The sequence below is a fragment of the Staurois parvus genome, unplaced genomic scaffold (assembly GCF_062004578.1).
Source record: "Staurois parvus isolate SC_StPar_1 unplaced genomic scaffold, SC_StPar_1.0 ptg000673l, whole genome shotgun sequence".
NCBI classification, from domain to species: Eukaryota; Metazoa; Chordata; class Amphibia; order Anura; family Ranidae; genus Staurois; species Staurois parvus.
The window spans coordinates 1,662,755-1,682,050 of NW_028318469.1; the positions used below are offsets into that span (position 1 = coordinate 1,662,755).

The 19,296-nt window shown below is 41.9% G+C and overlaps 2 protein-coding genes across 3 annotated transcripts in view; one reads left to right on the top strand and one right to left on the bottom strand.

Annotated features, from left to right (window-relative positions):
* The window catches only part of CCDC157 (coiled-coil domain containing 157), a 32,057-nt gene extending 27,526 nt beyond the window's left edge, over positions 1 to 4,531 (bottom strand). Inside the window, exon 1 of the mRNA XM_089652221.1 lies at positions 4,379 to 4,531. The gene's annotated coding sequence lies outside the window, so the exon portion shown is untranslated. The remainder of the gene's footprint in view (positions 1 to 4,378) is intronic.
* A 264-nt stretch (positions 4,532 to 4,795) lies between these two features.
* Positions 4,796 to 19,296, top strand: part of SF3A1 (splicing factor 3a subunit 1) — a 29,843-nt gene continuing 15,342 nt past the window's right edge. Inside the window, exons 1-4 of one of the 2 annotated variants that reach the window (XM_089652218.1) lie at positions 4,796 to 4,948; positions 11,235 to 11,353; positions 13,863 to 14,064; positions 14,241 to 14,498. In XM_089652218.1, coding sequence (XP_089508344.1) covers positions 4,895 to 4,948; positions 11,235 to 11,353; positions 13,863 to 14,064; positions 14,241 to 14,498 — 633 coding nt within the window. In that variant the 5' untranslated portion in view covers positions 4,796 to 4,894. The remainder of the gene's footprint in view (positions 4,949 to 11,234; positions 11,354 to 13,862; positions 14,065 to 14,240; positions 14,499 to 19,296) is intronic. The other variant, XM_089652220.1, reaches the window with a different exon arrangement.

Genomic DNA, 19,296 nt, shown 5'->3' on the forward strand with positions numbered 1-19,296 from the left:
TTCTCATTTGTCCCTAATTTTTTATTTGTATAGTTCTCCTTTAAGAGGGGCAGGGTGGTATGCTTTCATTCTTAGATTGTAAGCTCCAGGGAGCTAACCCTCTTGTATTGAACTGTATTGTCTCCCGCTATATTGTAAAGTGCTGAGCAAACTGTTGGCGCTATATAAATCCTGTATAATAATAATAATTACACCCTTTCCTGCATGAGAGCCACAGATCTATGAAACCTGTCAAAAGAATGACGGCTACAGCACGGTTGTCCAGTTCTGGGAGGGATTCAGGTCTGCTGATCTTATGCAGCCTATTTGCACTCATTTACTGTGTACATGCACTTCAGTGGCAGCTTCATGGCATTGCTCAGGGTGGGCTTCCTGGAAACAACTGCTTGTGCATTGACCATCAGCTTTGCTGCTTTTAGGCCTCATGCACACTGAGTGTTTGCTCAGCTGCTCTGAATGCCTTCTCTACTGGCAGGAGAAATGCTGCTTAACCAGTTCCCTCCCAGCCTATTGTAATATGACGGGTGGCAGGACTTTTGTCTTTCTGGGTGCTTGTCATATGGGGGTTTATTTACTAAAGCTGGAGAGTCCAAAATCAGACTCCCTTCTGCATAGAAACCAATCAGCTTCCAGGTTTCATTGCCAAAGCTTCATTGAACAAGCTGAGGTTAGAAGCTGATTGGTTTCTATGCAGAAGGGAGTCTGATTTTGGACTCTCCAGCTTTAGTAAATGAACCCCATGATGTCCTCCCGGAATGCCTTGCGAAACATGGTTGAAACTGCATAGTGCACATGTGTGTTTATGCGCGTTTATGTTAAATCGATGGGTTTAGTTTACTTTCACTCTAGTTCCACTTTACACGACCGGTCATGTAAAGTGGAACTAGAGTGAAAGTAAACTAAACCCATCGATTTAACAGTTTCCAAAGCAGTAACAATTCCGGCACCTGGTGGGAATGTAACTGTCACATTTGCTTGGGCTCTTAACCAAACTGTCAAACCATCAAATGGCTGTGTAGTACCATGGCAGTTACAGATCAAACACAGGCTAAGATGGGCGCTTCCTTGGCTGCAAAGGATGGGAGGGTTTAGTTCCACTTTAACTCCAGTTCCACTTTACATGACCGTTAAAGCAATCATAACCCATCGATTTAACAGTTTCCAAAGCAGTAACATTCCTGCCACCTGGTGGGAATGTAACTGTCACATTTGCTTGGGCTCTCAATCAAAATGTCAAACCAACAAATGGCTGTGTAGCATTATGGCAATTGCAGTTCAAACACAGGCTAAGATGGCAGTTTCCTTGGCTGAAAAGGATAGGAGGGTTTAATTCCACTATAACTCTAGCTCCACTTTACATGACCTTTAAAGTAAACTAAACCCATTGATTTAACAGTTTCAAAAGCAGTAACATTCCCGACACCTGACGGGAGTGTAACTGTCACTTTTGCTTGGGGTCTCAACCAACCTGTCAAACCATCAAATGACTGTATAGCACCATGACAGTTGCAGATCAAACAGGCTAAGATGGAAGCTTTCTTGGCTCAAAAGGATGGGAGGGTTTAATTCCACTTTAAATCTAGTTTCACTTTACATGACGTAAAAGTAAACCAAATCCATCGATTTAACAGTTTCCAAAGCAGTAACATTCCTGGCACCTGTTGGGAATGTAACTGTCACGTTTGCTGGGGCTCTCAACCAAACTGTCAAACCATCAAATGGCTGTGTAGCATCATGACAGTTGCAGATCAAACACAGGCTAAGATAACTGCTTCCTTGGTTAAAAAGGTAGGGTTTAGTTCCACTTTAACTCTAGTTCCACTTTACATGACCGTTAAAGTAAACTAAACCCATCAATTTAACAGTTTCCAAAGCAGTAACATTCTTGGCACCTGGTGGGAATGTAACTGTCACCTTTGCTTGGGTTCTCAACCAAACTGTCAAACCATCAAATGGCAGTTGCAGATCAAACAGAGGCTAAGATGGCACCTTCTTTGGCTGAAAAGAACGGGAGGGTTTAGTTCCGCTTTAACTCTAATTCCACTTTAAATGACCTTCAAAGTAAACTAAACCCATCGATTTAACAGTTTCAAAAGCAGTAACATTCCCGACACCTGACGGGAGTGTAACTGTCACTTTTGCTTGGGGTCTCAACCAACCTGTCAAACCATCAAATGACTGTATAGCACCATGACAGTTGCAGATCAAACAGGCTAAGATGGAAGCTTTCTTGGCTCAAAAGGATGGGAGGGTTTAATTCCACTTTAAATCTAGTTTCACTTTACATGACGTAAAAGTAAACCAAATCCATCGATTTAACAGTTTCCAAAGCAGTAACATTCCTGGCACCTGTTGGGAATGTAACTGTCACGTTTGCTGGGGCTCTCAACCAAACTGTCAAACCATCAAATGGCTGTGTAGCATCATGACAGTTGCAGATCAAACACAGGCTAAGATAGTTGCTTCCTTGGTTTAAAAGGTAGGGTTTAGTTCCACTTTAACTCTAGCTCCACTTTAAATGACCGTTAAAGTAAACTAAACCAAGCGATTTAACAGTTTCCAAAGCAGTAACATTCCTGGCACATGCCTGGAATGTAACTGTCACATTTGTTTGGTCTCTTAACCAAACTGTCAAACCATCAAATGGCTGTGTAGCACCATGACAGTTGCAGATCAAACAGAGGCTAGGATGGCAGTTTCCTTGGCTGAAAAGGATGGGAGGGTTTAGTTCCGCTTTAATGAAAGCTTCAGAGTTAAAAAGACTCAAAATAATTTTTAAAAGAATACATTAAGAGATTTGAGATTTTTGTAACTGGCTTCACTACTTTAAAATAAAACTGACCTGAAACCATTACAGTTTTCCTTTAGTGCCCGGTCATACTGGTGAGATTTGCGAATTGAAATCAAACCTAATGAATGTGTCTTAATATGTGCGATTTGCTGCAGCGCGATTTCTAAAGTAGTTCTTGCAGTACTTCTTCTGCAGTTTTGTGACGATTTCACATACATAGAATATAATGGAAATTGTTGAAAATCTTCACAAGTATCAATAAATTCTTCCGAAATCGCACCTGGAATAGCACACAAATTGCACGATTTTAAATCGCAGAGGTGGAACTAGTGACTTAAAGTGGAACTAAACTCTGTGATGCTTACCTCTGCTCCAACAATCAGATGTCCACACTGACATCTTCATCCTGGCTTCTTCCACCATCTTGATTGGCTGTTGTGGGAGGATGTAACATCTGCACATGTAGGGTTGCCACCTCATTCCTTTAAACCCAAACACATATTAATTACACAGGTTCTGAGGGGAATTTATTGCAGATAAAGCACTGAGTTTAACCCCTTTGCACTGGTGCCTCCCGGCCCTTTAAGAGTTTCAAAAGCTGGGAGGCAGATGGGGTTTTAAGGTAATGTGACTGCCGTGATTTGCTGTCACGGCGGTCACATGATCGGAAAAGGTCCCGATCGCAAGGGGAGATCGGGACCTTTCTGTGAGTCACGGACATATGTGTTGGGGGTGCGCAGGGCGCGCGCTATCAGTACATATGTATTTTCTAATGGCACGCAAATATGCGGCCGCTCGGCGTCAAGGCCCAAACGCCAAAAGGCCACATATTTGCATACACTCGGTGTCTAGGGTTTAATTACAACCTTAATCATACACAGAACCTGTGTAATTGTTATGTGTTTGGGGTTAACGGGATAAGGTGGCAATCCTATGCACATGCCTGGGCATTCAGCCATCTGGGCACCAAGGCATGAGAATGTACACGGAGCTGTGCATGTGTAAACAGGCAGGTATGTTTTTTCTATTGAAGAAGAGACATAGCATGTGTCTTCAGAAATAAAGACCCTGCCTGACTGCAATGTATGCATTTTCTAGTTTAGTTCCATTTAAAATTTGCTGACAAGTTGGAGAGAGCAGAGAGATTACCTTAGCAGTCTTTTGCTGCTCCTTCCCCATCCAATCACTGGTTGGGAGGCCATCAAGCTGTATTTCTAAGGCTTCCTTCACATCATAAGTGCAGAAAAACTGATGGAAACTGACGTACAGATTTCACTTGCAGAGACATTCCTTTTTATGCACGTTCAGTGAATTGTATACACGTTGCAGATTCCTGTACAGAAAACATCTGCATGTGATACAGGTACAGATACAGTGTTGTGGTGTGAACAGGACACATAGAGAACAATCGGTTTCATTGTACCCTTGCAGAACGCATGCAGAAAAGCTAACATCTCTGTACCATAGTGTGAACAAAGCCGAAAATGTAGCAGAAAGAGAAAAGCATCATCAATGTGCGGATTCTAATGATGGGTAGTCTGCCTGTCCAGGGTTCAGCTCAGGGCAGGTAGTTCGGGAAGAACTTACTCTGTGGACATGTGACTAGTACAGACCACGTGTGCGGAATAATTCCAGGACTATTCCATGTCGGGAATGATGAAGGATCCCCAGCTGTGACCCGGGCAAATCGCTTGCTGGAAGCTGCAAATTCTCCCTGTTAGTACACTACATCTGTTGCCATAGCGACAAAGCCACAAATTCCGGCAACTTCCGTGCCGCGTATTTCCGGTTTTATTTGGAACGTGCTATTCTCTATGTATCGGAGGGGTGGTGCAGGATTTGCTGTGCTAGTTGAAATGGTTCCTACTATTCCTCAGCTAGGACTAGACAGCCTTAGCATATGACTTGCATGCTAACAAATTCCAACACTGCACTTGGCTGTTCTCAAACCCAGAGTTTCCTACACTCCCCCCCCCCCGCCTGCCCTGAGGTGCATGTGAGTGTCTTCCGCCACTTCCGCCCGTCCTTTTCTCCTCCGTGGTGCCGCCATTTTGGTGTTAAGCGCCTGAGGATTCTGCTAGGAGCCCGGGAGAGGCCAACACCATGCCGGCGGGTCCAGTTCAGCTGCTAGCGCCTCAGGCGCCTGAGGGAGGCCAGGTAAGTGTGAGCTGTGCCGTGTTATCGCTGCCATAGGTAATACAGGCGGCTGCCTGGGTCTACTGAGACCCTCCATATGCGGGGACATTACTAGCAATGTAGTCATAGTAGGGGGGCTATAGACCCCTCCAATGGGCACTATACATTCTCCCACACTGTTCTAGTCAGTCAGGCCCTTTAGCCCCATTCACACCTGAGCATAGCGGGGTTTTTTTTTGCGCGTTTGCAAATGCTTGTGTGTGATTTGTTCAGGCGTTTCCGGGCATTTTAAGTTCAGGCGTTTCTGTATTCGCCAATAGAGAAAAATCTCATCTGTGACATCAGTTGTTGCCATGCCAGGAAAGCGCTCATGGTCGCGTGACAGAACGCGCTAAACGCATGAAAACGCACAATTTGCACGTTTCCATGTATTTGTATGGGAATAAAAATGCATCAGTCTGCCTAAATGGAGCTACAAACGTGGCTCCAAAACTTTTCTGAGCTTCAGGCGTTCTGTTTCTGGAAGTGGAGATGTGAACCATCTGCATAGAGTAATAGTGACTTTTTTTTTCCCTCCCTTAGGAGCTTCACGCTACAAAACGCTCAGATATGAATTGGGCCTAATGCTGCATTTCCTAAACAAGCAAAAATGTAGCGTTTTTGCAAATGTGCTGCAATCTCGGGTCACACTTGCAGTGCCATTAATTGTTTATAGCACCCCAAGTGCAGGTAGGAGATGCCTGTTTTGCTGAGTTATGAATGGGCACTGAAAAAAAATGCATGACAGAAAAGGTTCTGGAGCTACTTGGGGGCGTTTGTTGTGCATAGAGCTGTCCTAGATGTGATGTGCATTAATAGGGGTGCACTGAAATTTCGGTGGCTGAAACGTTTTGGCTGAAAACACCCCAATTGGCTGATAGGAAAATAACGCTGCCACAACCCACCACTGCTTGGTGGTTCTGAGCCTTACCAGAGAAACCACTGAACGATCCCGGTGCTGGGCATAGAGATAAGTAAAGGAAAGATGGCCTCCACTCATCTCTATGCCCTTGGAGGACTGGAGTGATGTCGGTTCTGGTGCCTTAACAAGGCCGCTTTTTTTTTGGGATCCAATGCTTTACATTGTAGAGGAGATATGTGGGGTCTTAAGGACCCCATATCTCTCCATAAAGACCTGTCACTAATGATTTCTATCACAGGGGATGCATGCATTCCTTTTGATAGGAATAAAACTGATTACATTTTTTTTTTAAAGGGGTAGTGTTAAAAAAAAAAGTTTAAAGTGACCCCCCCCCCCCCCGTGCTTGCATGTAATGGTAAACGCATACATAGGCCATGCCCACATATATAAACGGTGTTCAAACCACACATGTGAGGTATCGCCACATAAGTCAGAGCAAGAGCAATAATTCACACTAGGCCTCCTCTGTATCTTTACACTGCTAACCTGTAGAAATGTTTAAAGCATCACCCATGGAGAATTTTAAGTACTGTAGTTTGACGCCATTCCATGAGCATGCGCAATTTTAAAGCATGACATGTTTGGTGTCTATTTACTCGCCGTAACATCATCTTTTTACAAAAAAATTGGAGTATATACTTTTTTTTTTAAATCGTAAAAGTGTATTTTTTTCCAAAATATATATTAATTTTTTAAAAATCTTCCATTTCGGTTTTTGCGCACGTGCATCCTGAATTTTTGGTTTCAGCACCAGAATTTTCATTTTTGTACACCACTAGCATTAACGCATGAAAAATGGAAAAAGTGTTTCCTCCGCTATGCTCAGGTGTGATTGGGGCCCCAAAACCCCCAAGAAAGCAGGTGTTTTGGCATGTAAAAAAATGTCAAAGTTGCCTCCAAAAAAAAAAAGGTGCTGGAGCATTTCTAGTAGTGATGCATCAATATATTGTCCACCAAAAATAGGGAAATAGACAAAAAAAAATACTGATGGTTTTTTTCTTAACTGCCTCCCTCCCGCCGTGTGACAACCTCCCACTCTAGCTGTGCATGTGTGCCCCAATCCAATCACAGCTGATCGCATGTAAACAGGAAATGCCAGTTATCGTCAGTCTTCTCCTCACGCTGACAGCGCATGAGTAGAGCTGGTAAGTGGCAAGAGGGGACATCTACACTGATAATCAGAGCACTGATCATCAGTGCTGTCAATCAATGCCACAGCGTGTGAGTAGAGCCGGTAAATGGCATTCCTCAGAGGGGACATCTACACTGATCATCAGAGCTGTCTTTCAGTACCCATTAATGAGGCCTGTCAATGCCCATCAGTGCAGTCTATCAGTGCGGCCTCTTCAGCACACATCAATGAAGTAGAAAAATTACTTATTTAGAAAATTTTATAACAGAATAAAAATAAAAACTCCAGTGGTGATTAAATACCACCAAAAGAAAGCTCTATCTGTCTCAAAAAAATGATGAACATTTGGTTTGGGTACAGTGTTGCATGACTACGCAATTGTCATTCAAAGTGCAGCAGCTGAAAATTGGCCTGAGCAGGAAGGGGGTGAAAGTGCCCGGTAGGCAAGTGGTTAAAGGATAAGTTCACCTTTCATTACATGTTACATCCATATTCAGAGTGTAACGTTATGAAAGGACCAGCTCTAGGTGGGGGGGGAACTTCTGCTAGCTGTCAGGTGTTTTTTTTTTTTTTTTTTTTTTTAAAGTGGCCATGTGGAGCTCAGGTCGCATTACTCATTCACTGTATTCTGTGAATGAGAAAAGTAGAATTCCCAACATCCTTGGTGAGTCGTCTTGTCAGTATGTATCTGCTTGCCGGTTTGAGGTACGAGCAGACCGATACACTGACAAGTCTGCAGGAGTCCTACATGCCACCAGCGATCTGCTTTTCAGGCTCCTGCAACAAAAAATAAATGCACATTTTTTTGCAGGTAAAAATGTCAAAAGGTGAACTTATCCTTTAAATTATTGTGCAGCATATACATACACACATATATATTCAATAAGTTATTTTACGTTACTGGATATATGTACAAAATATATTTTTTAGAAAAAAAAATTGTCTGTTTCAGTTGTCAGCCAAGTGTATCCTGGATTTTCGGTTTCAGTCCAGAATTTTCGTTTTGGTGCACCACTGATTTTTAGATGTGAATGAAGCCTTGCGGTACATAATGGATGGTAGACATAAGGCCTCATTCACACCTGTGTATGTTTTTCGTGTGACAGTATACAGCTTTCCATTCACTTGCTGTATGACAAACCTGGCAAAATAGCTAGTGGAGTGTTTCGCTGTGTTTTGTTTGCACCATGACAAAATGTGTTTCTTAGGCATATTTGGGGTGCTTTAACAACTAGGCTGCATTTGCAGATGAGTTACAATCTTTGCACACATTTTGTTGTGTGATTTTTGCATGTTTTATTACAGCGTTGGAGCTTCAGGCGTTTTTGTGTTAGCCAATAGATAACAGTATTATCTGTGACATCACTTGTTGCTTTGTTGACATCTTAAAAGCGCACATATCTGTGTGATTCTGTGGGACTCAAAATGCTGCTGTCTGCCCGATTTAAGCTGCTAAAGAAGCTCCAGATCTTTTTGAGTTACAGGCATCAACAAGCACCACAGAGAATAATTGATTTCTTCTTTTATGTTTGTGCGTTTTGTAGCTTCAAGCTGCAAATTGCTGAGGTGTGAATGTAGCTTTAACCCTTTCCCACTGACACCTCCTGGCCCTTCAAGAGCTTCTAGATGCCGGGAGGTGGGCATTCGGGTCATGTGACCAATGTGATGGCTGTCACAGTGGTCACATGATTGGAAAGCTCCTGATCACAAATATGCATTGGGAGGTTACTGATCCCCGCCAGCTATAGTGCAGGGAGTGCTCTCTCAGCATGGTAAGCTGTTTATACAGGTCCTCACATATGTGACCACTCAGTGTTAAGGCCAACCTGCTGAGAGGCTGCATATATGCATACAGCCAGCGGGAAGGTGTCAAGAGAAGTATGGGGTTGGAAAAAAAAAACAAAAAACACTATACTCACCTAGGTGGATGCAGCATCTGTCCCCCACCACTTCTAAGATTGAGAGCTGAGCGATCAAAGACCGCTGATCACTCAGTTCTCATTTTCAGTTAGCAGAAAGCCGGTCACTGTCAGTCACCAGCTCTCTGCTCTGCCCCTTCAGTGCTCACTGGAGTGCCAGGCTGTGGAGGGTTTAGGCTCTCGGAGGCATTCTGAGAGGCTGAGCCAGCTGCGGGTCGGGCTTTGGGATCTTTACAGAGCCTGGATTGGCTCTATGATGGTTTTAGCCCTCTGTTGGCTGAAAACAGGTCACAGGCATGCAGAACAAACTGCAATCCTGTGATCCAGGAGAACTGGGTCCAAAATAACTTTAGCCAAACTTCTCCTTTAATGGTACCGCCTGCTCAACATGCTTTTTTTGCATGCTCTGGAATGTTTTGTGGAAATGCACATTCCCAAAATGCAGAGGTATGAATGGCGCTAAAAGTAGATTGTTCATTCTGATTGCATAGTCACTTTAATTGGCCCTGTGATATGATCCTGTGGAAGGAGGTGGCTGAGAGGAGTCATGTCTACCATCCAATCACAGATCCGCTTTCAGCATGGTGTTAAGGCATGATTTCACACATGGGCTCTTCAGGAGAGGCCTGGCAAAATGTAACAGACTATTTTTTTTCCTCTCCTGAGTTTGTTTCCATCCCTCTTCTCAAAGTGACTGCTAGGTGGCAGCATTTACTGTCATCATCCACAGCCGATCTGTTTGTAATGATAAAAGCTGCAACCTCTGCATTCCTCTGCTTTTGCAGGAGGGTTTAGTATTTCATCAAAAGCCAAAGTGTATCTAAGGCTCCATTCACACTTAGAGGTTTCAATTCGTGTGCGGAATCGCCGTGATTGAAAATGCGCTGTGAAAATGTGAAACCGTTCAGGTGCCATTCATTTCAATGGCACTTGAAAACATGGGGCGTTTTTGCTGGTTTTTTTCTGCACAACAAATGTGCCGCGATTGCACAAACAAAATTGTGGGGCGTCCAAAAAAAGGTTCCTTAACCAATCGCGATCCGTGTGCGTTTCCCACACTGCATTCAAAACACGCTGCAGTGGCGACCTGCAGTGGCTGTCAGTGTTAAGTTCACACACCCCAAACGCATTTCATAAATGCAGAACGAATGGGCCAAAATCACTTTGCACTGAATCACATGTGAATAGAACAGGAATGCACCACCACGTTCCTGTGATATTCATAATGTGAACTAGGGCTAAAGTTGAACTCGGGGATAAGCCAGTATTGTCTACATTCAAGAGTTTTTTTGTATTATCTCTTGAATCTTGATGTGATTTGTGTATTTCTTCCAGGTCTGTGCAGTAATCTAACGATCCTTTGTCTCAGTGCAGAAACGTTTTGTAAAAAAAGCACTCACTACTGCGGTCACTTCTTGTGCAGTGTGTCTGGTCTTATCTCTGCCCCCTCCTGTAGCGGGTGGAGCCTGTTGGGTCCCACCTAATGTTCTGCTCACTGCACAGGCCATGTTACAACACAGTGATGTGTTAATTCTACGAGAAAATATCAGGAATCACAAAAGGTACACTTTAATAGACTTAAAGTATAACTAAAGGAAAACCTTTCTTTGTTTTGGGAAGAGTAGAGAGGGAGTAGAACGCTTGTCAGTTTTTAATGATCTGTGTCCCCGTTGGGGAGATTCAAACTCTGTATTTGTCCTGTTTTCCATTATCATTATTATACAGGATTTATATAGCGCCAACAGTTTGCTCAGCGCTGTACATTATAATGGGAGACCGTACACGAGACAGCACAGTAACAATACGATTCAATACATGAGGGGTTGAAGGGCCCTGCTCCTTGGAGCTTACAGTTTATTGAAAGTGAAAGTAAAATAAACCCACATTTTGGTTGTCTCCAGAAAGTTAATATAGGTGAAATCTTCTAATGGGGACATTAGTTCTGTTGACTTGGGGGGGATCCCCAAGAAATTCCCTAATTTGCAGGGATTTCCTCTCACTTCCTGTTTAGCTATGAGACAGGAAGTAAAGGAAAATCTCCGCAATGGAACAAAAAAAAAAAATCCTGACTGGGGTTATAAACCTCCCGTATAAACCTCTATCTGAAATGTAAAAAAAATGCTTATAGTTCTACTTTAAAAGTTGCTGCTATAAACAAGTGCTGGCTTTCCTTGGAAGAGAATAGTGAAGATCAACATGCAGCCAACTGTTGGGCTACAAGAGTGTACCAAATTATGGCTACAATCCCCATATAGCCCTCAGACAAAGTAACATTTTTCTTTAATTATTCTTCAGCAGCAAATGGAGGAGGAAAAAAAAGAAGAGGTGGTTCCCTCCAAGCCTATTGTGGGTATTATTTATCCTCCACCAGAAGTCCGAAATATCGTGGACAAGACAGCAAGCTTTGTGGCAAGGTAAGTGATACAAGCTCTGATATTTTTTTCCTTCTCTCAGCTTTTTTAGATTTCGTAGTCTATGGTGTAGTAGGAATGGCATTATACGTTATTGGCAAGGAGCCTACGTGTAAAGTTGTTGATAGTAACATTTTTTTTTTCCCCATATTTGGTCAATTACAGTAGGGTTTTGGTTGCTACAGGCAAGGTTTTTTTTTTTTTTTTTTGTTTTTTTTTTTGTTTTTTTTTTTATCATGCATTTTAATATGTAAGCCTTTAATGGCTTGCTAAAATGAATAACTTTAAGGAAAAGTTGGGTTTTATTTATTGTAACGCTACTATTCCATAGCATCCCGGTTTCCTAGTATAATTATATACAACAGGTTTGAAATATGCAGAAATTTTTGTTTGCTTTGGCCAGCATACATTTTTTTGATAAATAAGGTCTACATATATTATTATTCTAAACTTTTTAAAAATGAAATATTGGGGGTGACTTTACTGCATACTCTTCTGAAAATTCTAGTTAACTGTTATGCTTAACCACTGGTTTAAGTATGCCAAGTTACTGATTCAAAACAATCATTTTCCCAAATCCTCTTCCAGGATAGCTATACTTGAGATGATTGGCTCCACCTTCAACAGGAAACACAAATCGGAGCAGAGATTAAAAAGCCCCTCTCTCCCCTTCATGTTTGTTTTGTGTTTCTGACCTCCAGGTTTATACTTTTTCATGTTTGCTGTGTTTCCCTGGCTCTAATAACTGTGGTTGTTGAGCCCCTTCAAGGTGGCTAGTACACGGTGTAACTGTGTTACTAACTCCCCTTACCGAAGGGTGTCCTGTTCTGTGTTCTTCCAGTGGGATCTTGCATCAGTTATGGTTGTCAGGCAACTCCAACTAGAAGTGTAGTGCCAGGAGTATTGGGGTTGTCCCCCTGGTGACCGGTGGGTAAGTGTCGCTGGTACTGGATACTGGAGAGAGCAGCACGTTTGCGTGGACCAAGGTGGTGGGTGTGTCTAAGGGTAGTTTTACATTTGTGGTCCGCTCCTCTTCGTTCTGGTAAGGTCATTTCTAGGTGCACCTTGACCCTGCTGGAGAAGAGGGCCGGGCCACTAAGTTGTAGCAGTATGGCACTGTGATGACACATTTCCAGTTCATGGGGCACATTTCCTCCCGGATAATCATTTAAGCCTGAGCATCCACTGCATCAGATGCTGCGACTGTTTTTTGGCCTGGAATTTCTGTGGGAAACCTGGGAATGGCATCTGTCTGGAGCATTGGATCCAGTCCATGGTTCATGTAGCGGGACAGTGAAAAGCTGCCGATCTAGGATTCTCAAGAGACCTGATTTCTTGGCTACATGATTACATCCTTATTCTGTCTCCCTAAATCAAATCTTTATAGCTATAGTAAACCGCAGACAAAAAAAAAAAGTTACCCTCAAGGTGATGTCATAATATACTAGTATGAATTGCATATTCGCACGTTATGTAAAACTTGCCTTAAAATGAAGCCCTCCAGTAGCGCGCTGTCACAGCTGTAGAGGCTTCCATCTTCATCCGTCTTCCCTCCGGGTTCACGAGCTCTAGCATTCTGGACAGCCCGGTCCACGGTGACGTCACTCCCCAGCATGCGCGTGGGAGTCCCGGGCCACAGCACACAGCGCATGCGCTGGATTTAATGAGAGAATATCTCCTAAACTGTGCACGTTCAGGAGATATTAATTTAACCTACAGGTAAGCTTATAACAGAGTTTTAGAATCACTTTAAATGCTTAGTTCACTTTTACCAAAATACTGACTATGCAGATAAGGGGCTTCTGTTGATAAAATAAAACTGCAGCTTTGACCAAAATTGAATGCTATAGGTGTAGGCCATTTACGTACCTCATGAAGCCTCACTGGAAAACTGGATGTTGCTAAGAGAAGCCCAGCTTTTACTTTTCATGTTCACTTTCACAGGAGCAAGCTTTTTCTGATTCACACTCCTTCACATGCACTTTCTCTCCTCTGATGCAGTAGCTCTGGGCTCAGCATTTGAGTGCTCACGTCTGCGATGGTTGGGGTGAACTGTAATAGCTGGGGCTCTTTTAGTAGCGTTCTTATCCACTTCCTGAGAATTTTCAGGTCTGGCTTCATGAAGTATGTAAATTGCCTATATCCATAGCAAGGGCAACTTTAGTCAAAGCTGCACAGTTTATTTGCAGACGCCACTTATCTGCAAGGGCAGTTTTTCATTAAAGGTGAACTAAGCCATTAACGCTATAGGGTGAGGGTGGCTGCCAGACAACCACCTTTTTTTAGAAGGACAGGTCATCACTAGGAGCAACCATGTTCACCTCATGTCAGTTTCCTGTAAATAAATGTGAGTTGGCACATTTTCCAACCTAAATTATGACTATATACTGTTTAGTTTCCAGCCCACAGACCTTGCTGCATATGATTCTGTATTACTTTTTATTAATAATAAACATACCTGGATTTATGAGGAAAAAGTCTGACTTGTGTTTTTTTTTTTTTTTTGCGACAGAAATGGCCCTGAGTTTGAAGCCAGAATCCGCCAAAATGAAATCAACAATCCTAAATTTAATTTTTTGAATCCAAATGATCCTTATCATGCTTACTACCGTCACAAGGTCAATGAGTTCAAAGAGGGAAAAGCACAGGAGCCATCTGCTGCCATACCTAAAGTTATGCAGCAACAGCAGTCTGTACAGCAGCTTCCTCAGAAGGTATGTGATTGTGCTACAAATGTAAACAGAATTGTTTCCCAAAATGTATTATGTTGCAGTTAAGTTGATATGTTGTTGAAATCCTCCCAACACCACCACTACCACCAGCAAATAACTAAAGTTTGACAAGTAATTTAATTAAAATGCTGTACTAAACTAGTGGTTTTCTCTTTTAGGTTCAAGCTCAGGTTGTCCAAGAAACCATTGTTCCAAAGGAACCCCCTCCTGATTTTGAGTTTGTAGCTGATCCACCTTCTATCTCTGCCTTTGACCTGGATGTGGTGAAACTGACAGCCCAGTTTGTGGCTCGTAACGGGCGCCAGTTTTTGACACAACTGATGCAGAAGGAACAGAGGAATTACCAATTTGACTTCCTGAGGCCCCAGCACAGTCTTTTCAACTACTTCACCAAGCTAGTGGAACAATATACAAAGGTATCATCTTTAAAGCTAAAATTAGCCACAGCTAATTTGTTATAAATATTTTGGTGTCTACCGTTAGTAAAAAAGCTGAAACATTGCTGAATACATTGCCTTCTGTCAGGTGGTGCCTATTTCTTGTCTATAAAACTAAATACTGCAGCATTGCCTTTGTCTTGGGAGACTGCCCCTCTGTAACATTGCTGATGTCACTGCTAGCCGGATAAGAGCTTTGTGTTCTTGCAGGGATTACGCTATCTGTTCCTACTCAGCACTGTCGTGCTCTTTTGTACTCTGCCTCTCACTTGGCATTACAGATTGACTCCTACACTGATAACGTTGAACTTGGCAGCAGTACAGCAGTGTTGTTGCTCACCTTTCCCTAACACAGCCCATTGACAATCTACTTGCTACAGTGCTGAATGTAACACTTTCCCTCCTGGATTCAGTCAATTAGCACCTAAAATGTCTTATTCCCATTAGAGCAATCTTCTAGTCTTCGACTCACACACACTAAAACAACTATTCATTAAAATGTCCCCAAACCCTCTCGACCTGAGTGCTTAAAAATACATGGGGGATTAAAGAGTCCCAGTCACCAGAAAATTCTAAATATTATAATTTGATAGTCTCTGCAGTTGGGCCCAGTTTTGGGTGAAACTCATTAGGTGAAGGGCCCAGATGGTGCTTTGTGCTATTTTGCCACAATAACATTTTATCTATGAAACGATAGGGACCTCCTGCGGTGCTCAAAATGTACTAATGACAATTATGGGCAGGGGGCTGCTAACACCCAACCATATACCAAATGGATATTGTGCAAAATATAAAGTGAATTAGTGCAGCGCTACCCCAATACTACACCACTCCCACACTTGCTTATCCCAAAAAAATATCAAATAAATAAACCAATAAATGTAACATGCCAATAGACAAATGCGTAAAATAGAATAGAATGCACTTAAAAACAGTTTGAATCAGCCAAAATGGCTCGTACCAAACTTATAAGTGACTAATGAATGCCACCAATTCAGTGAATACAACAAACCAATAACTCACAGATCATAAAGTGAACTGATCCACTAGGGGATCCATAGTGGGACAAAAAAAGTGAATTGATAATGTATAGCTAAAGAAACGCCAGTGAAAGAAATAAACAAGAATAAAAGTCAAAAAGTCCTATTGGGACTCCGATAATTATGAACTATAATAATCAACATAAAAGGTGAATCTCTGAAATATGGGATCAGTTATACTGATAATAATGGTGACTGCACAGGCTGTAAATTAGCCAAAAAATAGTGAAAAGTAGTGAAAAAAGATCCGTGAATCCCTGAATGTGGGATTAAATATATCACCCAATAGTGACAAGTGCAGTGATTAGGAGACAGAAAATAATAAATACAATCAAACATTATTAAGTGATATCACAACAAAAGTGATATTCAAAAAAAACACCATTAAAGTGTCGCATAAAAATTGTCCAGAAAAATAAAGTTCAAAGTTGCGTATAAACACCAAATAATCCAACGACTCAAAGTGCAGGTGATATAGTTAAATTCGCATGACAACCAGAAGGAAATAATCCATAAACTGATGATTTGCCCCCTCACCTCCTTGAAGCGACCCAAAGGGCCAAAACGCCTGTTAGAAAACAAGAATGACCATCCACGGCCTGGTCCCCCCCCTTCTAGGTTAGTATCGGTCCACAACGGTGATATCCCCTCTTGTATCGCATGAATTTTCTGTTCTTGCAGAAGCAAGATGGCTGTGTTTCCAATCCGGAGTATCTATGAGAGATTATTATTATAATATAGGATTTATATAGCGCCAACAGTTTACCCAGCGCTTTACAAAATAAATGGTGATGGTACAAATACAGTTCAATACAGAAGGAATAATAGGGCCCTTCTCATGGAGTTTATAATTCTGCTTTTGTGCCATCCATTCTTAGCTCTTTGATTCACAAGTGTTTGGGCTATGGATGAGCCCCTTTGGCACCCAACAGTTTGTGAAGTGGCCCCCGCATTCTGGGCTTGGGAGCGGCAGACTAATTTCTTAATTCTGGTTTGCCAGGTTAGTTTATATGCATGTTGCCAACCTTGGGAGAACTCGTTTAATATACAATGGTATATTCACAGCTTTGACATATAGGTGAGTTTTGTTTTGGAGAAATCCAAAGTACTGCTTTAAATGTGGTGCACTAATCTGGCAATTTTTTGAGGTGATTTTCAAAGTGGGGCAATTTGGTCCCATTTAAAGCACTGATACAGTGGGGAAAATAATTATTTGATCCCCTGCAGGTTTTGTAAGTTGGCCCACTGAAGGGTATATAATTTTTATCATGGATGTATTTTAAATGATCGAGGCAGAATATCAACCAAAAATCCAGAGAAAAATCATGATACAAATGTTATGAATTGAGTTGCAGTTCAGTGAGTAAAATAAGTATTTGATCCCCTACCAACCAACAATAATTCTGACTCCCACAGACTGGCTATGTGCTGTTGTGGTACACAGATTAGTTCTTTCAATTTAAGAAGGTGCTCCTAACGACAACTTATGTGTATAAAAGACACCTGTCCAGAATCTTTTTCTTCCATTCAAACCTCACCACCATGGAAAAGACCAAATTGCTGTCAAAGGACTTTAGGGACAAGATTGTAGAACTGCACCAGTCTGGAATGTGCTACAAGACCATCAGCAAGAAGCTTGGTGAGAAGGAGTCAACTGTTGGAGCGATTATTCGCAAATGGAAGAAATACAAAATAACCATCAACCACCCTCAGTCTTGAACACTATGCAAGATTTCGCCTCATGGAGTAAGGATGATCATGAGAAAAGTGAGGGATCAGCCCAGAACTACACAGAGGAGCTTGTGAGGCAGTTGGGACCACAGTCTCCAAACAAACCATTGGTAACACAATGTGTTGCCATGGATTGAAATCCTGCAGTGCCTACAAGGTCCCCCTCCTCAAGACACATGTACAGGCCTGTCTGAAGTTTGCCAATGGACATCTAAATGATTTAGAGAAGAATTAGGAGAAAGTGCTGTGGTCAGATGAGACCAATATTGAGCTCTTTGACATTACCTTGACTCGCCATGTTTGGTGGAAAAAAAAAATTCTCAATATGGCCTTAAGAGAACACCATCCCTACAGTCAAACACGGAGCTGGAAATATTATGCTTTGGGGCTGTTTCTCTGCTAAAAGTACCGGCCGACCTTGCCACATTGAGAGGCCAATGAACGGGGTCATGTATTGTAAAACCTTGGATAAAAACCTTCTTCCCTGAGCCAGAACACTGAAGATGGGTCATAGATGGGTCTTCCAGCATGACAATGACCAAAAACATACCACCAAGGCAACAAAGGAGTGGTTCAAGAAGCACATTAAGGTCCTGGAGTGGCCTAGCCAGTCTCCAGACCTTGATCCTATAGAAAATTTATGGAGGGAGCTGAAACTAAGAGTTGCCAAGCGACAGCCAAGAAACCTTAAGGATTTAGAGAAGATCTGTAAAGAAGAGTGGACAAAAATCCTTCCTGAGATGTGTGCAAACCTGGTAACCAACTACAAGAAAGGTCTTACCTCTGTGATTGCCAACAAGGGTTTCTTCAAGTACTAAGTCATGTTTTGCTTGGGTATCAAATACCCATTTTGCTCACTGAACTGCAGCTCAATTTATAACATTTGTATCATGTGTTTTTGTTTTTTTTGCTGGCTTTATGGTTATTCTGTCTCTTTCAAATCTCGCTACTTGAAATCATACCTATTAAGACACTGCCATGGAAATACATTAGATGCGACTTCAGATATGATTTTTAAATTGCATGTCACACCTGAAGTCGCAGTGGTGTGAATCGGGGCTAAATGATGTGGTTGCATTAGTGTTACTTTTTTTTAGTTTTTCCATTGTTCACCTTGTGATCCAGCCAGGAACGCACTTTCTGTCTTGGGGCCCCCCACCCTGTGGAGGAGAAATGGAGCCACCCTTGGACAGCAGTGTCTGTCTGTGGAGAGAGTTGTATTAGATGCACTTTCAAAATGGACCTGACTGATAAACCCAAACTCAAGGTGATACTTTTTAAGCCGTTGGGATAAAGATTTTACGTGAATAATAAGTAACCATTGTAAGCACCCCTGTTGGTGGTAAGTGGTTTATCTAAGCCCTGTAATTGTCACTTTTGCTGGACAGCTTGGTCTGTCAAAGGAAGTCGAATAACAGAGGGGCAAAGGGGCAAAGACTTAAAAAAAAAAAAAAAAAACTATTACAACCACCAAGGATTGGTAAGCTGCAATATATTCATTTTGCTTTTGGGTTTAGATATGCTTTAAGCTCTTGTTTTACAAATTAGAAGTGTGCTGATATCTGTAAATATATATGAAAAACTAAAAACAGCAGCAGAGTATCAGAGTGGTGAATTAAGGTATTGATAGTGCAAAATCATAAAATACAAAACTACCCACTTTTCTCCTTTTTATAAATATCCCTGTTTGTCTGTCTTACTCCATCTCACAACTACACAACAAAGCAAGTATAATACAGATGTTCTTCTCTCCATTTTGACTATTTTGTCCCTCTAGGGACAATATGGTATATTTGGGAATACCTTGTAACTGCTAGAAACATTTCTAAATGCTTCTCACAGGAAATAAGCTGCAGATCTTCTGGTACAAGATGATTGTATTTGAATATATTTACTACGTCTGTTTTCTATGTATGCTCAGGCAGCTGTTCAACAGCAAGTCATTGCAGGCTGGCTGGGAAGTGACTAACTTTATTACAAAGCTATTAATAAAGATGACCGTGTGA